Genomic DNA, 16,837 nt, shown 5'->3' with positions numbered 1-16,837 from the left:
TTAAAAAACAAAACAAAAAACACCAAATGGCTGGGCACAGTGGCTCACACCTGTAATCCCAGCACTTTGGAAGGCTGAGGCAGGCAGATTGCTTGAGGTCAAGAATTTGAGACCAACCTGGGCAACATGGCAAAACTCAGTCTCTATTAAAAAAATACAAAAGTTAGCCAGGCATGGTGGCACATGCCTATAGTCCTAGCTACTCGAGAGGCTGCGAGGTGGGAGGATCGCTCGAGCCCAGGAGGTTGAGGATACAGTGAGCCATGATCACACCACTGCACTCCAGCCCCAGTGACAGAGCAAGATTCTGCCTCCTAAAAGAAAAAAAAGTCAAATTACTAAAAGCATGGTACTATGCTTTTAGTATAGTATCTTTATTTCATTGGGTAGACCCAGATAAACAAGTTTAAAAATAGCAAACGTCAGCCGGGTACAGTGGCTCACACCTGTAATCCCAGCACTTGAACAGAGGCAAATGACAGAGGCCAAACTTGAACCCAGGTGTTTTTAATTCTATGTATTTAAATAAACTGCCCCTCTTTTGGGCTCCACATCTCCAAGTGGAAGATTGAAAAGAGGGCCTGGAAATCTCTAAAAGAACATCTTTCCTAGTCTTCACATCACATTATTAATAGAAGCAAAGAGGAGCTCCCAGAACTCCAAATACTCTATGAGAAATCTGTAACATTCCTTCCTCTAAACACACAGGCCTCCCCACCAGGTTAGACCACCACTAGGTTCGACCATCAGGACTAATCTCATTTTGTCCCTTATCCCTGTTTACACTGGACTCCTCAAGGAACCCAGGAGTCCTGGGTCATCCCTCATGCCCTGGATAGTAATAGTAAGTTCTATGGGCAGCAGTACACCCTCCATCCAACATTTCCTATCCCCCACCCTGCTGTTTTCTGTTTCCCCATAGCTCTTACCCATTTATCACTATCTGATCTGACATTTACTTTTTTTTTTTTTTTGAGACGGAGTTTCGATCTTGTTGCCCAGGCTGTAGTGCAGTGGTTCAATCTCTGCTCACTGTAACCACCTCCTCCCGGGTTCAAGCGATTCTCCTGCCTCAGCCTCCAGAGTAGCTGGGATTACAGGCGTGCACCACCATGCCCAGCTAATTTTTGTGGGATTTCATCATGTTGGTCAGGCTGGTCTTGAACTCCTGACTTCAGATGATCCACCCACCTTTGCCTCCCAAAGTGCTGGGATTACAGGCGTGAGCCGCTGTACCCAGCTGACATTTACTATTTTTTAACTTGTTTATCTGGCTCTACCCAATGAAATGTAAGCTTTTTTTTTTTTTTTTTTAAAGAAATAGAGACGGGGCCTCTCTAAGTTGCCCACACTGGTCTCAAACTCCTGGGCTCAAGGGATCCTCCTGCCTCAGCCTACCAAAGTGTTAGGATTTCAGGCGTGAGCCAGCACACCAAAACCTTAGCTTTCTGAGGTAAAATTTTATTCATCACTGTATTGACAAGCACGTAGAAGAGTGCCTGACATAAAGTAAGCACTCACATGTATTTGAAAGAATAAAGAGTAAATGAGTGTTTCTTCCTCTCGCACAGGTATGCAAAGGAAAAGAATACAGTGCCTTCCAATTCTTATGGAATATGTCCACAAAATATACTGTATATTTTTTTTTTCTTTTGAGATGGAGTCTCACTCTGTTGCCCAGGCTGGAGTGCAATGATGCAATCTTGCCTCATTGCAACCTCCACCTCCCGGGTTCGAGCAATTATCCTGCCTCAGCCTCCCAAGTAGCTGGGACTACAGGCATGTGCCACCATGCTTGGCTAATTTTTATATTTTTTAGTAGAGACGGGGTTTCACCATGTTGGTCAGGCTGGATAAATATACTGTATTATTACCCTCTTGCATTTCTAAAGATTATTCCACAGCAACCATCTAAGGTTGCTGCGAGAAACTCTTAAGTTTGTGAGCCACTGCCCAAGGACATAGCTATTGGTCTCGAGAGAAATGAGGTAAGTTCTACCACTACTTCTGGGAAAGTATATTCCATGTCCCAACATTTATTCAATCAGCCAGGAAACGTTTCCTCAGTTCCTAATTTGTGCCAGACACTCTTCTAGGGACTACTGAGGATAAAGTAGTGAAAAAAGCAGATACCATCCCTGCCTTCAAGGAGCTTGGCCTTCATTAGGGAGTGATAAACACTGTGGTAAAAAAGAAAGCAGGGTAAGGGATTGTAGAGTGTTGAGGAGTGTGGCTTAGATAGGGAGGTTTCTTTTGTTTATGTTTTATTTCAGTAGTTTTTGGGGTAAAGGTGGATTTTGGTTACATGGGTAAGTTCTGTAGCGGTGATTTCTGGGATTTTGGTGCACCCATCACCCGAGCAGTGTACATTGTACCCAATATGTAGTCTTTTATCCCTCGCCCCTCTTTTACCTTTCTTTCCCTTGGGGTTCCTAAAGTCCATTATATCATTCTTATGCCTTTGCATCCTCATGGCTTAGCTCCCACTTATAAGTCAGAACAGACAATATTTGGTTTTCCATTTCTGAGTCACTTCACTCAGAATAATGGTCTCCTGGCAGGGCACAGTGGCTCAAGCCTATAATCCCAGCACTTTGGGAGGCTGAGGTGGGTGGACCACTTGAAGCCAGGAGTTTGAAACTGGCCTGGCCAACATGGCAAAACCCCATCTCTACTAAACAAACAAACAAACAAATAGCCAGGCGTGGTGGCAGGCAATCCCAGCTCCTTGGAAGGCTGAAGCACTTGAACCTGGAGGGCAGAGGTTGCAGTGAGCTGAGATCACGTCATTGCACTTCAGCCTGGGCGACAGAGAGACTCAGCTTTCACAGAATTGAAGAGAGTTAGGGCCTTGCTCTGGGTTAGGCTTTGGCTTAAGGAAATGTTGTGGCTGGGTTGATCTGTCCAGATCACTGAAACTTTCTCCTATCGGCAATAAGGCTGTTTTGCTTTCTTATCATTTGTGTGTTCACTGAAGGAAATTTTTAATTTCCTTCAAGAGTTTTTCCTTTGCATTGATAATTTGGATAAATGATTGGCACAAGAGTCCTGGCTTTTGGCCTATCTTGGCTTTTGCCATGCCTTCCTCACTAAGCTTAACCATTTCTAGCTTTTGATTTAAAGTGAGATGTAATACTTCCTCCTTTCATCTCAGGTGATCTGCCCACCTCAGCCTCCCAAAATGCTAGGATTATAGGCATGAGCCACCGTGCCCAGCCCAAGAGTTATTTTTGAATAAAACGAACACATGACTCTTACAGATGAACTCTAAACACAGTGGAGAATTTCAGCTTTCTACACCACACTGTATCACACTCTACTCCACTTCCTGAGAGCACTTGGCAAGGGTAAAGTCACAGCCACATCAAATAAGTGAAATCTCAAATGTGGTGATTCTTTTGTTTCTGATCTAAATTAGTAACTTCTTGGTTGTATTAGATATGGTTACACACCCCCTTCTCTTTTTTTCAGATAAATGAAAAAATGCTATCTCAGCTGCCTGCCTAGACTAAGAAACAAGTATTCACACTGAAGGTATTTATCAGCTCCCCTTCTTCCTTCTATAAAATAATACCACCACCATCACCACCATGCCATCCCCTGCCCCCAACAACTTTCCTCCACGTTTTTTTTTTTTTTTTTTTTTTGATAAGGAGTCTTAGTTTGTTGCCTGGGCTGGAGTACACTGGAGTGATCTCGGCTCACTGCAAACTTCACCTCCAGTATTCAAGCAATTCTCCTGCCTCAGCCTCCCAAGTAGCTGGGAGTAAAGGTGCCTGCTGCCATGCCCAGCTAAGTTTTGCATTTTTAGTACAGATGGGGTTTCACCATGTTGGCCAGGCTGGTATCAAACTCCTGACCTCAGGTGATTCGCCTGCCTCGGCCTCCCAAAGTGCTGGGATTAGAGGCGTGAGCCACTGTGCCCAGCCCCTCCACATTTTATTAGGGCTTTTTGTATGATGTTTATTATCAAAAGGATCTCCACTGCACCTCAATTTTGCACATGAAATGTTTGTAAAGGCCAGAAAAATTGATGAGATAGCAGGTTTCTGAAGTTTTTGTGGTCTATTGTAATTACTGTAACAACTCTTATCAAAATGTGGTTCTCAGGCCATCAGCATCAGCATCACCTTAGTCTGCTGAGAATGCAGATTTCCAGGCACCTCCCTAGAGCCTACTGAATGAGATGGCTTGAAGCTGGGGCCTGGGACTCTGTATGCATAAAAAAATGAGAGTCTCTGGCCTATAATACATCTTACAATCCACCAACCTGTTTAATGACACTTTTACTTTCAAACAGATTGCCTTTATGTTATACCAGGGCAATACTCAGGTACCTCTTTCAATCCCAGAAATTATTCCTAATTCTTAGGAATACCTACAAATCCTTCCTATAAATTGGTTAAGAATCGTATCATAGGCCAGGTGTGGTGGCTCACGCCTGTAATCCTAGCACTTTGAGAGGCCGAGGCGGGCGGATTACCTGAGGTCTGGAGTTCAAGACCAGCCTGACCAACATGAAGAAACCCCGTCTCTACTAAAAATATTAAAAAAACAGTCAGATGTGGTGGTGCATGCCTGTAACCCCAGCTACTTGAGAGGCTGAGGCAGGAGAATCGCTTGAACCCAGGAGATGGAGGTTGCGGTAAGATGAGATCGTGTCATTGCACTCCAGCCTGGGCAGCAAGAGCAAAACTCTGTCTCAAAAAAAAAAAAAAAAAAAACAGTCCTATCATAGGCTGGGTGTGGTGGCTCATGCCTGTAATCCCAGCACTTTTGGAGGCCGTGGTGGGTGGATCACCTGAGGTCAGGAGTTTGAGACCAGCTTGGCCAACAAGGTGAAACCCCGTCTGTACTAAAAAATACAAAAAAATTAGCCAGGCGTGGTGGCAGCGCCTGTATTCCCAGCTACCTGGGAGGCTGAGGCAGAATAATCGCTTGAACCCGTGAAGTGGAGTTTGCAGTGAGCCGACATGGTGCCATTGCACTCCAGCCTGGGCGACAAGAGCAAAACTCCGTTTCAAAAAAAAAAAAAATTCCTATCATAACTTCTCACTTTTTGGTGGAAAGTGCTTTCTCTCCATGTGAGCAAGGAGACTCAGCTTGACCCAGGAGCTCCTGCCACTGTCGGGAACAGGCTCTTTGGTTGTGGTATGAGTAAAGGACTGACAGGCACCCGGGAAGTGCCTCTTTTGAACTCTCAGTAAGCTGACTTGATTGCTTCGTTCCACCAAGCAGTTGGATTCACGCTTTTTGTTTATCTCCTCCAGGAGATGTTGTTTGCTTACTCCATGTTTTTTAATTATTTCAATGGTTCTGTTTATAGATGCCATTATGCTCACAAACCAATTGTCAAGCGATTCTTGCTGTCCTACAAACAAAAGAAAAAATACTTTTGATTGTCTTTTTGACTCAGAAGCCAGTATTCACAATCACGTTGACCAGTTTCTCTTTTTTCCTTCTATACAATACCACCACCACCACCACCAAGCCTCCCACCCCACACTTGACTTTTTTATGTACTTATTTTTTTAGACAGGGTCTTGCTCTGTCTTCCAGGCTGGCACGCAGTGGCATGATCTCAGCTCACTGCAACTTCTACCTTCCAGATTCAAGTGATTCTTGTGCCTCAGCCTCCTAAGTAGCTGGAATTACAGGCTCGCACAACCATGCCCGGCTAATTTTTCTGTTTTCAGTAGAGATGGGGTTTCACCATGTTGGCCAGGCTGGTCTCGAACTCCTGGTCTCAGGTGATCTGCCTACCTCAGTTTCCCAAAATGCTGGGATTACAGGTGTGAGCCACCATGCCCAGTCAGCACACCTCACAATTTTTTTTTTTTTTTTTTTTTTGAGACGGAGTCTCACTCTGTCGCCTAGGCTGGAGTGCAGTGGCTTGATCTCAGCTCACTGCAATCTCTGCCTCCTGGGTTCAAGCAATTCTGCCTCAGCTTCCTAAGTAGCTGGGATTACAGGCATGCACCACCACGCCCAGCTAATTTTTTTTTTTTTTTTTTTTTTTTTGTATTTTTAGTAAAGACGGGGTTTCACCATATCGGCCAGGTTGGTCTCGAACTCCTCAACTTGTGATCCACCTGCCTCGGCCTCCCAAAGTGCTGGGATTACAGGCATGAGCCACTGCACCCGGCCACACCTCACCTTTTATTATTGTTTCTTAAGGGTTTTATTTTTTGTTTTTTAGGTTTTCTTCAGGGGTAACAAAGGTTAAAAAGGTATGGTAAGAGGATATATTATTGTTTTTGAAAATTATACTATGCATTGTTTTTTGCTTTTAGAAGCATTTATTATTTCTTCTGATTATAAAAATAATACAAGTTTATTACATATATTAATAATGTAATAGATAAATAATACATGTTTAATGCATGATTATAAAAAATAATACATATTCATGGTAGATAATTAAGAAAATACAGAAAAACATAAAGTAGAAAAGTTAAAATTACTCTTTTTCCAGAGACATCCATTAATATTTTGGGTATCACTTTCCCAATAAGTATCCAAAGGGATTTTAATTTTTAAAAGTGGTGGCCAGGCACTGTGGCTCATGCCTGTAATCTCAGCACGTTGGGAGGCCGAGGCAGACAGATCACGAGGTCAGGAGTTCAAGACCAGCCTGGCCAACATAGTGAAACCCCGTCTCTACTAAAAATTAGCCGGGCATGGTGGCAGGCACCTGTAATCCCAGCTACTCCGGAGGCTAAGGCATGAGAATCACTTGAACCCAGGAGGCAGAGGTTGCAGTGAGCCAAGATCACGCCATTGCACTCCAGCCGGTGTGACAGCGTGAGACTCCATCTCAAAAAAAACAAAGTGACCAGGCACAGTAGCTCACGCCTATAATCCCAACACTTTGGAAGGCCGAGGTGGGAAGATCACTTAAGCCTGGGAGGTGAAGATTGTAGTGAGCTGAGATTGTGCCATTGCACTACAGCCTGGGTGACAGAGCAAGATTTGGAAAGAGAGAGAAATATTCAGAACTGATAAATGATATAGTTCACAGTCTCAAGAAGCTCAAACAATAGCAGTCAGGATTTTTAAAAAGCCCACGCTGAGATTACAGTGAATTTAAAAAGAAAAGAAAATCTTAAAAGCAACCAGAGAATAAAAGGAGGGGCAATTGAACCAACAGCTGACTCCTCAACAAGCAAAAATATAAGCCAGAAGACGAAGAAATGGGGCCTGGTGGGGTGGCTCACACCTGTAATCCCAGCACTTTGGGAGGCTGATGTGGGTGGGTCACCTGAGGTCAGGAGTTCGAGACCAACCTGGCCAACATGGTGAAACTCTGTCTCTATTAAAAATACAAAAAAATTAGCCGGGCATGGTGGTATGCACTTGTAATCCTAGCTACTCAGGAGGCGGAGGCAGGAGAATTGCTTGAACCCAGGAGGCAGAGGTTATAGTGAGTCAATATCATGCCACTGCACTCCAGCTTGGGCGGCTGAGCAAGACTCTGTCTCAAAAAAAAAAAAAAAAAAAAATACATTCATTATCACCAGTCACTAGGAAAGTGTAAATCAATACTACAGTGAGATATCACTAGATACCACTAGAATGGCTGAAATGAAAAAGATTGACCAAACCATGTGTTAGCAAAGATATGGAGGACCTGGAATTCTCATATGCTGCTAGTAAGAATGTAAAATGGAACAATGTCTTTGGAAAACAATCATGCAGCTTCTGAAAAAGTTAAATCTACTCCTATTATTTGATCCATTCCTAGGTATTTACGCTAGAGCAATGAAATTCTCCACACACACGCATAAAGAAATGTATCAGTACATATGAAAACTAACTCATTAATTTCATCACAGCTTTCTAAAAAACTTTTGTGTTTTTTTTACACAGCTTTATTTTTATTTATTTATTTTTGAGACAGGGTCTCTTTCTGTCACCCAGGCTAGAGTGAAGTGGTGTGACCATGGCTTACTGTATCCTCAACCTCCCAGCCTCAAGTCATCTTCCCACCTCAGCCTCCCAAGTGCTGCGATACAGGCGCAAGCCACCACACCTGGCTATTTTTGTTTTTATTTTTCATAGAGATGAGGTCTCACTATGTTTCTAAGGCTAGTCTTGAATTCCTGGGCTCAAGGGATCCTCATGCCTTGGCCTCCCAGAGTACTAAGATTACAGGTGTGAGCAGAGCCACCAGGCCCAGCCCAAAGCTTTATTTTCATAAGCCAAAAAGTTCTAACAATCCAAATGTCCATCAACAGCAGAACAAATAAATTGTGGTATATGTACACAATGGACACTGAGTTATAAAATATATTTTTTATATATATATAGTATGTATATAATATATTCCTTTTACCTGATATGTTAATTCATCAATGTATATATTTTGAGTAGTGTTCATATATTGTTGATAAACACAATATTATGGCTGAATCTCTAAATAACTAGACTGAGTTTTTAAAAAAAAAAAAAGCCAGACAAATCAGAATGTATAGTGTATGATTCCATGCATATAAAACTCTAGGAAATATTAGGCTAGGCATGGTGGCTCACACTTGTAATCCCAGCACTTTGGAAAGCTGAGGAAGGAGGACTGCTTGAGCTCAGGAGTTCAAGACCAGACTAAGCAACATAATAAGACCTCGTCTCTACAAAAAATTCAAGAACTTAACTATGTGTGGTGGCACCTGCCTGTAATCCTAGCTACTCAGGAGCGGGTACAAACAACAAACAAACAAAATTAATTTTAATTTTAAATTCTTTTGTTTTTATTTGTTTTGTTTTTTTGAGACAGAGTCTTGCTCTGTCGCCCAGGCTGGAGTGCACGTTCAAGCGATTCTCATGCCTCAGCCTCCCAAAGTAGCTGGGATTACAGAGGCGTGCCACCATGCCCAGCTAATTTTCGTACAGGCGTGAGCCACCGTGCTCGCCTGTTTTTGTTTTGTTTTGTTTTGTTTAAGACAGAGTCTCACTCTGTCACCCAGGCTAGAGTGCAGTGGTGCAATCTTGGCTCACGGCAAGCTCCGCCTCCCGGGTTCACGCCATTCTCCTGCCTCAGCCTCCCCAGTAGCTGGGACTACAGGTGCCAGCCACCACGCTCGACTAATTTTTTGTATTTTGAGTAGAGGGGGGGTTTTACCGTGTTAGCCAGGATGGTCTCAATCTCCTGAGCTCGTGATCCGCCCGCCTTGACCTCCCAAAGTGCTGGGATTACAGGCGTGAGCCACGGTGCCAGCCCCGCGCTTGCCTTTCAAATTCTTTTTTTTATTTTTTATTTTTTTATTTTTTTGAGACAGAGTCTCGCTCTGTTTCCAGGATGGAGTCCAGTGGAGCGATATCGGCTCACTGCAACCCCCGACTCTCTGGTTCATGTGATTCTCCTGCCTCAGCCTCCCCAGTAGCTGGGATTACAGGCATGCGCCACCACACCCAGCTAATGTTTGTAAGTCCTTTTAAATTCTTTTGGAGTGGGAGACATCATCTTTCTTTTTCCTTTTTTTTTTTTTTTCCTTTTGAGATGGGGGCCTCATTCTGCCGCCCAGGCTGGAATCCAGTGGCATGATCTTGGCTCACTGCAACCTCTGCCTTCTGGGCTCAAGTGATCCTCCATCTTCAGCCTCCTGAGTGGCTGGGACTACCACAGGCGGCACCACCATGCCCAGCTAATTTTTTTGTATTTTTGGTAGAGACAGGGTTTCACCACGTTGCCCAGGCTGGGCTGAAACTCCTAAGCTCAAGCGATCTACCCACCTCAGCTTTTCAAAGTGCTGGGATTACGGGTATGAGCCACTGTGCCTGACATTAATTATTCTTTTTATTGCTAGACTTTAGGTTGTTTTCAGTTTATTTTTATAATAACGCTTTGAAACACATTGAAGTGACAGAAATCACACAAACACACATTGTTTTAGGAAAGCTACCAAAGTCATCAATTTTTCATTCCTAAATAAGCAGAGCGGTACCTTTTTTTTTCTTTTGAGAAGGAGTCTTGCTCTGTCGCCCAGGATGGGCATCACTCCGTCTCAAAAAAAAAACAAAATAATAAAATATAAAAAGGTCAGTTGGCCAATTGCCTGTTTTTGTTTGTTAGTTTTGAAATGGAGTCTCACTGTCACCCAGGCTGGAGTGCAATGGCGTGATCTTGGCTCACTGCAACCTCTGCCTCCTGGGTTCAAGTGATTCCCATGCTTCAGCCTCCTGAGTAGCTGGGGCTATAGGTGTGCACCACCATGCCCATCTAAATTTTTTTTGTATTTTTAGTAGAGAGGGGTTTCACCATGTTGGACAGGCTGGTTTTGAACTCCTGACCTCAAGTGATCTGCCTGCCTTGGCCTCCCAAAGTGCTGGGATTACAGGCGTAAGCCATCATCCCCAGCTTGAGTTAATTTATATTTTGTTAAAAGTCCATTTTAGGCTGGGCGTGGTGGCTCATGCCTGTAATCCCAGCACTTTGGGAGGCCGAGGTCAGGGTTTTGAGACCAGCCTGACCAACACGGTGAAACCCAGTCTCTATTAAAAATACAAAAATTAGCCAGGTGTGGTGGCAGGCACCTGTAATCCCAGCTACTCAGGAGGCTGAAGCAGGAGAATCGCTTGAACCCAGGAGGCAAGAGGTTGCAGTGAGCTGAGATCGCGCCATTGCACTCCAGCCTGGGGAACAAGAGTAAGACTTGGTCTCAAAAAAATAAAAATAAAATAAAAGCCCATTTTATAGGTGAACTGCAAATAAAACATCAATGCCTTAGTTAAAAGTTCACCATGAAGATCGCAAAATTCAAACTCTTAATTACAAGTTGCCTGACAACTGGAGCTAAATAAAACAAAATAGACACAGTAATAGAGTCTACTGGTACAAGCATATTTTTTAAGTAAAAAAGATTTGATTAATATTTTACCTGTGCTGCCTCCTAACTGTATGATCTTAAGTTACTTACCTTCTCTGGGCCTCAGTTTCCTTATGTGTTAAATGAAAATAATATCCAGGCCAGGCACGGTGGCTCACGCCTGTAATCCTAACACTTTGGGAGGTCTAGGCAGGTGATCACCTGAAGTCGGGAATTCGAAGCCAGACTGGCAACATGGTAAAATCCCACCTCGGCTGGGCACGGTGGCTCACGCCTGTAATCCCAGCACTTTGGGAGGCCGAGGTGGGCATACCACTAGGTCAGGAGATCGAGACCATCCTGGCTAACACGGTTAAACCCCATCTCTACTAAAGATACCAAAAAAAAAATTAGCCAGGTGTGGTAGTGGGCACCTGTAGTCCCAGCTACTCCAGAGGCTGAGGCAGGAGAATGGCGTGAACCCAGGAGGCAGAGCTTGCAGTGGGTCAAGATCACACCACTGCACTCCAGCCTGGGTGGCAGAGCAAGACTCCGTTTCAAAAAAAAAACCCTGTCTCTACTGAAAAAAAAAAAATCACAAAATTAGCCAGTGCAGTGGCACATGCCTGTAATCCCAGCTACTCCAGAAGCTGAGGCAGGAGAATCGCTTGAACCCTGGAGGCAGAGGTTGTGGTGAGCCAAGACCATGCCATTGCACTCCAGCCTGGGCAACAAAAGCAACACTCCATCTCAAAAAAAAAAGAAATAAATTAATATCAAACTCACAGAGTGTCATAAGGACTAAATGAGCTAATAAATATCAAGAGCTTAATACAACCAACCCTCAGTAAGTGGTAACTTTATCATATTAAATAGGCACTTTGAAAAAAGTTTTGTTCAATTCAATAAGTAAATAATTTAGTATTTTCTTTTCTCCCCAGTTTCTAATCTTGTTTACTTGCTGTGTGATTAGAATTGGCTACATGATTTGTAGGGTCCAGTGAAAATAAAAATGCTGGACGCTTTATTAACAAACAATGGAGACGTTCAAGGTAATGACAGTAAAACTTTAAGCCAATTGTGAGACCCTTCTGAGCAAAGGGCCCTATGTGCCTGTTTGGGTTTCACGCCTGTGAAACTGGTCCTGTGTGTGATATAGGAACAGGCCAATTTCAACTGCTAATTTATCCAATTTTACAATCTCTTAAATGGAGACAGTAATATGTTTAACTCATGACTGAAAGGTCTGGTCCAAAAACCAGACAAGTCTTACAGGTTAGTTCAGGATCTGCACCTTATCATCCTAATTGTCTTGCCTATCCACCCCGTAGTGCCAAACCCATATACTCTCCTATCCTCAATACCTCCCTCCACAACCCATTATTCTGTTCTAGATAAACCTAGCTGACCCCATAAATCCTAAATCCTTTCCCCACTCCCCTTTCCATTCCTTAAAAAACAGCCCTAAAAGCTGCTCCCACACTAGCTCTCCCTAACTCATCCCAACTTTTTCATTACACACAGCTGAAGTGCAGGGCTGTGTGATCGGACTTCTTACACAAAAGCAGGGACCATGCCCTGTGGCCTTTCTGTCCAAACAACTTGACCTTACTGTTTTAGCCTAGCCCTCATGTCTGCATGCAGTGGTTGCTGCTGCTTTACTACTTTTAGAGGCCCTCAAAATCACAAGCTATGCTCCACTTACTCTCTACAGTTCCCATAACTTTCAAAATCTATTTTCCTCCTCACATTTGATGCATACACTTTCTGCCCCCCAGCTCCTTCAGCTATACTCACTCTTTGTTGAGTCTCCCACAATTACCATTGTTCCTGGCCCAGACTTCAATCTGGCCTCCCACATTACTCCTGATACCACACCTGACCCCCATGACTGTATCTCTCTGATCCACCTGAATTCACTCACTTTCCCCATATTTCCTTCTTTCCTGTTCCTCACCCTGATCACACTTGGTTTATTGATGGCAGTTCCAGCAGGCCTAATTGCCACTCACCAGCAAAGGCAGGCTATGCTATAGTATCTTCCACATCTATCACTGAGGCTACTTCTCTGCCCCCCTCCACTACCTCTCAGCAAGCCAAACTCATTGCCTTAACTCGGGCCCTCACTCTTGCAAAGGGACTACACATCAATATTTATACTGACTCTAAATATGCCTTCCATATCCTGCACCACTATGCTGTGATATGAGCTGAAAGAGGTTTCCTCACTATGCAAGGGTCCTCCATCATTAATGCCTCTTTAATAAAAACTCTTCTCAAGGCTGCTTTACTTCCAAAGGAAGCTGGAGTCATTCACTGCAAGGTCCATCAAAAGGCATCATATTCCATTGCTCAGGGCAATGCTTATGCGGATAAGGTAGCTAAAGAAGCAGCTAGCATTCCAACTTCTGTCCCTCAGGGTCAGTTTTTCTCCTCATCGGTCAATCCCACCTACTCCCCCACTGAAACTTCCACCTATCAATCTCTTCCCACAAAAGACAAATGGTCCTTGGACCAAGGAAAATATCTCCTTCAAGCCTCATAGGCTCATTCTATTCTGTCATCATTTCATAACCTCTTCCATGTAGGTTACAAGCCCACTCGCCTGTCTCTTAGAATCTCTCATTTCCTTTCCATCTTGAAAATCTATCCTCAAGAAAATCATTTCTTGGTGTTCCATCTACTATTCTACTACCCCTCAGGAATTGTTCAGGCCCACTCCCTTCCCTACACATCAAGCTCGGGGATTTGCCCCCTTTCAGGACTGGCAAATTGACTTTACTCACATGCCCCAAGTCAGGAAACTAAAATACCTCTTGGTCTGGGTAGGCACTTTCACTGGATGGTAGAGGCCTTTCCCACAGGGTCTGAGAAGGCCACCTCGGTCATTTCTTCCCTTCTGTCAGACATAATTCCTCGGTTTGGCCTTCCCACCTCTATACAGGCTGACAACAGATGGCCTTTATTAGTCAAATCACCCAAGCAGTTTCTCAGGCTCTTGGTATTTAGTGGCTCCTGGTTTTACCTCAAATCGCCACCCTTAAGTCTCTCTTGAAGTGGATAGAAGATCTTCAGTGGCAAGGTACGCTCCATACTTTCACCCTGATGAAGTCCTATTCTTTACTTTTATACTCATTCTGGTTCCCATTCTTATGCCACCCTCTACCTCTCCCCAGCTTTCTCCACCATACTATCAATCTCACTCTCTCCTAGCTGTTTCTAATCCTTCTTTAACAAACAATTGCTGGCTTTGCATTTCTCTTTCCTCCAAAATCTCCGAGGCCTGGACTTACTCACTGCTAAAAAAAGAGGAATCTGTATATTTTTTAATAGAGAGTGTTGTTTTTACCTAAATTAATCTGGCCTGGTATGTGACAACATAAAAAAACTCAAGTATAGAGCCCAAAAACTCACCAACCAAGCAAATAATTATGCTGAACCCCCTTGGGTGCTCCCTAATTGGATGTCCTGGGTCCTCCCCAGTCTTAGTCCTTCAATATCTATTTTTCTCCTTCTCTTATTTGAATTTTGTGTCTTCCTTCCATTTAGTTTCTTAATTCATATAAAACCACATCCAGGCCATCACCAATCATTCTATACAACAAATACTCCTTTTAGCAAGCCCACAATATCACCCCTTAACCCAAAATCTTTCTTCAGCTTAATCTCTCTCACTCTAGGTTCCCATGCTGCTCCTAATCCCAGTCGAAACAGGCCTGAGAAACATCGCCCGTTATCTTGCCATACCACCCCCAAAAATTTTTGTTGCCTCAACACTTCACCACTATTTTGTTTTGTTTTTCTTATTAACATAAGAAGACAGGAATGTCAGGCCTCTGAGCCCAAGCTAAGCCATCATATCCCCTGTGACCTGCACGTACACATCCACATGGCCTGAAGCAACTGAAGATCCACAAAAGAAGTGAAAATAGCCTTAACTGATGACATTCCACCATTGTGATTTGTTCCTGCCCCACCCTGATAGGATATATTCCCCCCTCCTTAAAAAGATACTTTGTAATATCCTCCCCACCCTTAAGAATGTACTTTGTCCACCTATCCTAAACCTATAGGAACTAATGAAAATCCCACCAACCTTTGCTAACTCCTTTTTCAGACTCAGCCCGCCTGCACCCAGGTGAAATAAACAGCCTTGCTGCTCACACAAAGCCTGTTTGGAGGTCTCTTCACACGGACGCCCGTGACAAAAGGGGCTTTGAAGAGCTTCCCAAAATAGCTCAATTGGGAGAACATTAGACTGAAAGGGGCTTTGAAACTGGTTTTCTTTTTTTTTCTTTTTTCATTTTTTGAGACAAGGTCTCACTCTGTCACCCAGGCTGGAGTGCAGTGAGTGACTTGATCACAGCTCACTGCAGCCTCAACCTCCTGGGCTCAGGGGATCCCCTCACCTCAGCCTTCCAAGTAGCTGGAACTACAGACACACACCACCATGCCTGGCTAATTTTTGTATTTTTTGTAGAGATGTGGTTTCACCATGTTGCCCAGGCTGGTCTTGAACTCCTGGGGTCAAGTGATCCTCCTGCCTCAGCCTCCCAAAGTGCTGGGATTACAAGCGTAATTGTGCCCAGCCCAGGTTTTGAAAATATTAAACATGTATATACTGTAGACCCTGATCATTCATTGATTACATATTTGCAAATGTGGCTACTCCCTAAAATGTATTTGTTACCCAAATAGCACTAGTAGCACTAGCCTGGGAAAAAGATCAAAAGTATGGTTTCTATTGAATCCATATTGCTTTTGTGCCATCGTAAAGTCAAACAGTTGTATGTCAAACCATTGTGAGTGGGGGACCAGCTGTATTCTTTCTAGGAGCAATGGTTCACTATTTGCTAATTTAATGTTTGTGGCAACTTTATAGAATATATGATATATATATATAATATAAATGTTATGTATATTTATATGTAAATACATTATATATACTTATATATAAATATATTGTATATATTTATATATAAATACATTATATTATATATAATGTATATATGATACATTATATATTTATATATAAATACATTATATACTTATACATTACATATATTTATATATTATATTTCCATTATATATTTATATATACATGTGATATAATTACATGCAAATATATAATATATATTTATATATTATATTATATATTTATGTTACATATAAATATATAATAATGAGAATTGACTGTATGAGAAAATACATTACTATTTCTACAGGTATATTATTATAAATTACCTTTAACATACTAACATACAGCAACCCAAAGCGTGTTTCAAGTCCACTGGTGTGGATTAGCCCACTGGGATGCTGCCTTGGTGATGGAATATTCTGATCAGTGATATTCCAACTTTGTTCTATTCATAGAAGCCTGGTTAAGAGAGATTATGGAGTCAGAGAGATCATTTACTTACCAGCCAGGTGACCTTGGATAAATATAAATTACTTAATCCTCTTTTTTTTTTTTTTTTTTATTTGGAGACAGGGTCTTGCTGTGTCACCCAGGCTGGAGTGCAGTGGTGCAATCACAGTTTCATTATGTCGGCCAGGCTGCTCTTGAACTCCTGGGATCAAGCGATTTCTCTGCCTTGGCCTTCCAAAATGCTGGGATTACAGGTGTGTATCACCAGGCCCAGCCATTTGACCCTCATAATATTGGTTTCATCATCTGTAAAATGGGGCTAAAGATATTGCTTTCACCGAGCTGTGTGTTTATATGTGTGGTAAGTGATGAGGAGGGAGTTGAGATTAAATTAGGAATGCATGTAAAGCTTTTTGCATTGTGCCTGGCATGAATTTATTACACACACTGATATGTTTTCAGCACATACTCCGCTTGGTGCTGTTGTGGATACTGGGGACAAATGGGTCCTTGCCCCCATGAAGAAGAGTTCTAATGTAAGGATTCATTGTAAGTACTCAGTAAGTGGTAGCTACTTTATTGGTTTTATTAAAACTTTATATTTTACATGGGGAATTTGTTGTCATTGTTTATTTTTGTTTTATTTTGGTTTTCGAGATGGAGTTTC

At 42.8% G+C, this 16,837-nt stretch overlaps 1 protein-coding gene across 1 annotated transcript in view; it reads right to left on the bottom strand.

The window, feature by feature from the left end:
- Positions 1 to 16,837, bottom strand: part of SPATA45 (spermatogenesis associated 45) — a 34,259-nt gene that overhangs the window by 4,782 nt on the left and 12,640 nt on the right. Inside the window, exon 2 of the mRNA XM_037985576.2 lies at positions 5,057 to 5,371. Coding sequence (XP_037841504.1) covers positions 5,057 to 5,333 — 277 coding nt within the window. The 5' untranslated portion in view covers positions 5,334 to 5,371. The remainder of the gene's footprint in view (positions 1 to 5,056; positions 5,372 to 16,837) is intronic.

Source organism: Chlorocebus sabaeus, chromosome 25 (assembly GCF_047675955.1).
Source record: "Chlorocebus sabaeus isolate Y175 chromosome 25, mChlSab1.0.hap1, whole genome shotgun sequence".
Lineage (NCBI taxonomy): Eukaryota > Metazoa > Chordata > Mammalia > Primates > Cercopithecidae > Chlorocebus > Chlorocebus sabaeus.
This window is presented reverse-complemented; position numbering and strand designations above follow the sequence as displayed.